Source organism: Musca autumnalis, unplaced genomic scaffold, assembly GCF_047663935.1.
Source record: "Musca autumnalis isolate F117 unplaced genomic scaffold, ASM4766393v1 scaffold_1, whole genome shotgun sequence".
NCBI classification, from domain to species: Eukaryota; Metazoa; Arthropoda; class Insecta; order Diptera; family Muscidae; genus Musca; species Musca autumnalis.
In genome coordinates, this window is record NW_027411644.1 from 244,238,775 (window position 1) to 244,242,243 (window position 3,469).

General features: G+C 40.0%; 1 protein-coding gene across 1 annotated transcript; it reads left to right on the forward strand.

Moving 5' to 3' along the window:
- Nucleotides 1–298: 298 nt before the first annotated feature.
- On the forward strand, nucleotides 299–820 carry LOC141391239 (uncharacterized). The gene has a single exon (XM_073964154.1). It carries the CDS (start codon nucleotides 299–301, stop codon nucleotides 818–820), a length of 522 nt encoding a protein of 173 aa, XP_073820255.1.
- Nucleotides 821–3,469: the final 2,649 nt, after the last annotated feature.

Consider the following 3,469-nt stretch of genomic DNA (forward strand, 5'->3'; position numbering starts at 1 on the left):
TTTAAGTTATGGGCACACAAGGCCTTGGAAACGTAAGAAACGATAACGGCGATAGACTTGTCGATTTCTGTGCCAGAAATCGTATATTTATTGGCGGCTCCAAGTTCGCCCATAAAAACGAGACGCGGAGCGGATATCGACAGTGACCACATTCTGCTAGTTGCTACTCTACGTTTAAGACCGGCCGTTATAAATCGCCAACATCAAAAGCCCAATAAATTAAACCTCCTGCGACTGCAATCTGCAGAAACGGCCCACAGATATAAGGTAGGCCTAACAGAAACTCCGGGAAAACAACATGATAAACAAATGGGACGATATAGCAACAACGTGCAGAGAAGTAGCAACATCCGTCATTGGAACTGCGCAGCAACCCCAAAAACCATGGATCAGTAACGAGACTCTCGATGCAATAAAACATCGCAAGCGATTACGCAACATTCTCCTAAGAGCTAAAACAAATGAAGCCAAAGTACTAGCCAAATCGAACTATCGCGTTGCTGCAAATATTGTTAAGCGTTTGGCCCGTAGAGACAAACGTCTATATTTTAACATGCTGACTGAACAAGCAGAACAGGCTTCTAATATTGGTAATATTCATGGTGTATACGAAACCATTAAGCAAATGAGTGGTAACAATATTAGACCTATAGCAGCAATCAAGGACGAAAATGGACGTGAACTAAGCAGCCCCGAGGAGCAAATAGCTCGCTGGCGTCAATTCTTCAGCACCGAGGAGCCAGCAGTTAATGTGTCTCAACCATATACTTCAACTCTGCGCCGCAACCCAAGAAGAGATTACAACCCTGAAGTCACTTAAAAATGGCAATGCAGCTGGTCCGAACAACATACCCTCGGAGCTACTTCGGTATGGGGCAGAACCCATCGCGCAAGCTATTACCCCAATTATTAGAGACGTGTGGGAGACAAATGTCTTTCCCAAAGAGTGGAAGAATGGTACTATAGTAACTATCCCAAAAAAGGTGATCTCACCGAGTGCAAAAATTGGCGAGGAATTACATTATTAAATGCAATCAGCAAAGTAATGGCTCAACTTCTGCTTCAGCGTATATCTCCTGCGCTCGATTCGATTTTACGGCAGGAACAAGCGGGTTTTCGCCCTGGTCGATCGTGTGCAGATCATATCAACTCCCTACGTATAATTATCGAACAGTCCGCTGAATTAAATTCATCGTTGTATCTCTTGTTCGTGGATTTTGAACGAGCCTTTGATACCGTCTAACGAGATGCTATGTGGAGAGCCCGTATAAACAAAGGCATCCCTCTTAAAATTGTAACCCTGATCAAAGAACTTTATAGAGACGCCGAAATATCTGTCCGTTTCAACGGCAAAGAAAGCCTACCTTTCTCAACCTGCAAGGGCGTAAAACAGGGCTGTCTCTTATCTCCCACGCTTTTTCTCATAATCTTAGATTCTGTTTTAGAAGCAACAAACGTCGAGGCTCCCTATGGAATTCGCTGGAATTTAAACGGTTTTCTTGGCGACAAATCGCTAACGCGAAAAGCCTCCGAAGTCGGTCTAAAAATAAACACTAAAAACACCAAGCTTATGAGAATAGGCTCAACATGTCAAACCCCACTCACAAGAAACGGGCATACCATTGAAGACGTAGAGCACTTTTGTTACTTGGGAAGCAAAATTACTAAAGACGGCTGATCAGAAGCAGACATCAGCGACCGGATAAACAAGGCAAGAAATGCTTTCCGTTCGCTCAACAAAGTCTGGAGATGTAACGCCATATCAACCTCAACAAAAACCAGGATATTTAACAGCAGCGTAAAATCTATTCTACTGTACGGCTGTACGACTTGGAGTTTCCCGCAAGCGACGATTCGGAAACTTCAAGTGTTTATCAACCGCTGCCTACTGTAAATTCTGAGAATCTTCTGGCCGAACAAAATATCAAATTCAGAACTACTGCTCCGAACTAATTGTAGCCCTGTTGAAATAGAAATCCGCAGGAGAAAATGGGTCTGGTTAGGTCATATCTTACGCAGGCCACACAGTGACATTGCCAGAATCGTGCTAGACTGGAATCCGCAAGGACAACGAAAAAGAGGACGTCCAAGAAACACCTGGATTCGCTGTACCAAAAAAGAACTTGAGTCAGTCCATATAAGCTGGGGTCAATCAAAATACCTGGCCAACGATAGAACAAGATGGAGAGAACTTGTCGATGCCCTATGTTCAACCTGAACTTTTTACATTTGTTTTGTATTTATGTAATTACCCAGCAAAAAAGTCCTCCCAAAATCATGGGTTCTGTAAGGGATTTTTGGCAGCCGTAACTACTCGCAAACTCCCCCATTATTTTTACAAGGGCATGTCGCACTCAGTTTGTAGTTATTTTATGACCACTAGAATAACTAGTTATTCTGTGGCCACTAGAAGTTGAAAAGTAAGTTGAAAAAAATTATATTTTTAGAACAGTTGATGTAGAGATTTTTTTTAATTTCATCACACTTCTTACTTTTATTTAACTTTATTTTATTTCGCTTGCTGTGCAAATTGAACACATGAATCCTCTGATTTCTAGCCAAAGACACTACATACTCTGCCACGCACACGAATATTAAGGGTTGCTTAAGAACTTAAATGTACAGTGCACATGTGCACCACGAACTGTTATTTTTTAATTAAAAAAAAACTCGCGTGCCGACAGTGAGTGTTGAACACACAACCCTAGGATTTATAGTCGGACACACACTCACTGTGCCACCGTCCTTATTACTTAGTGAGGAGCAAAGTAAGTAGGTTTGCCTTGTAATTTTTTTAAGAAGTATCCCATTACTTTTCAGATTACTTGTAATCGGAAAAGAAGCTTGTTTACATTACTTTGTAATGGGTTACGTAATGACTATTGGATCCGAATTTTTGCTGGGTAATGAACTTATATTACACTGTGCAACATTTTTGAGCCAATCGTGTGCAAACAACTTCTGTCCAGAATTTTATGAAAGTAGAGGACCAATAGGTAAAAACCATATTTGGGTTTTGTTTTCTTAGATCGGGTTCGGTTTTTATGGCCTCATCTAAACATGGATAAAGATCGAATTTTTAAAACAAATCGGGGCTGTATATCTGAAACCAATACGAATCTTGTTTTGAAATCTGCAGCAAACTTGTAGACAAGAGCAAGGAGAAAATATTTGGTGGAATAGTGAACTCGAAAAATGCATTTATTCCTTCAACTTTTATAATATATCTAAAAATTCTATAATTTGTGTATATTTCGCAGCGTATCTCCCAAAATGTTAAATTCTTCTTAATGTTACCTTTTGGGAAAATATTCTCTGGAATGTAATACACAACTCTTCAGAACATTATATTGTTGTAAAATACCTCTATCGCCTTGTTTATAGCAAATTTTTCAACAACAATTTGGTAAATATTTCAATAATTCATTGAAATCCCCAACATGACAACAAACATTTGTTTCAACAACAA

Coding starts and splice junctions, on each gene's coding strand:
- LOC141391239 (XM_073964154.1), top strand. CDS start 299: ATGATAAACAAATGGGACGATATAGCAACAACGTGCAGAGAAGTAGCA.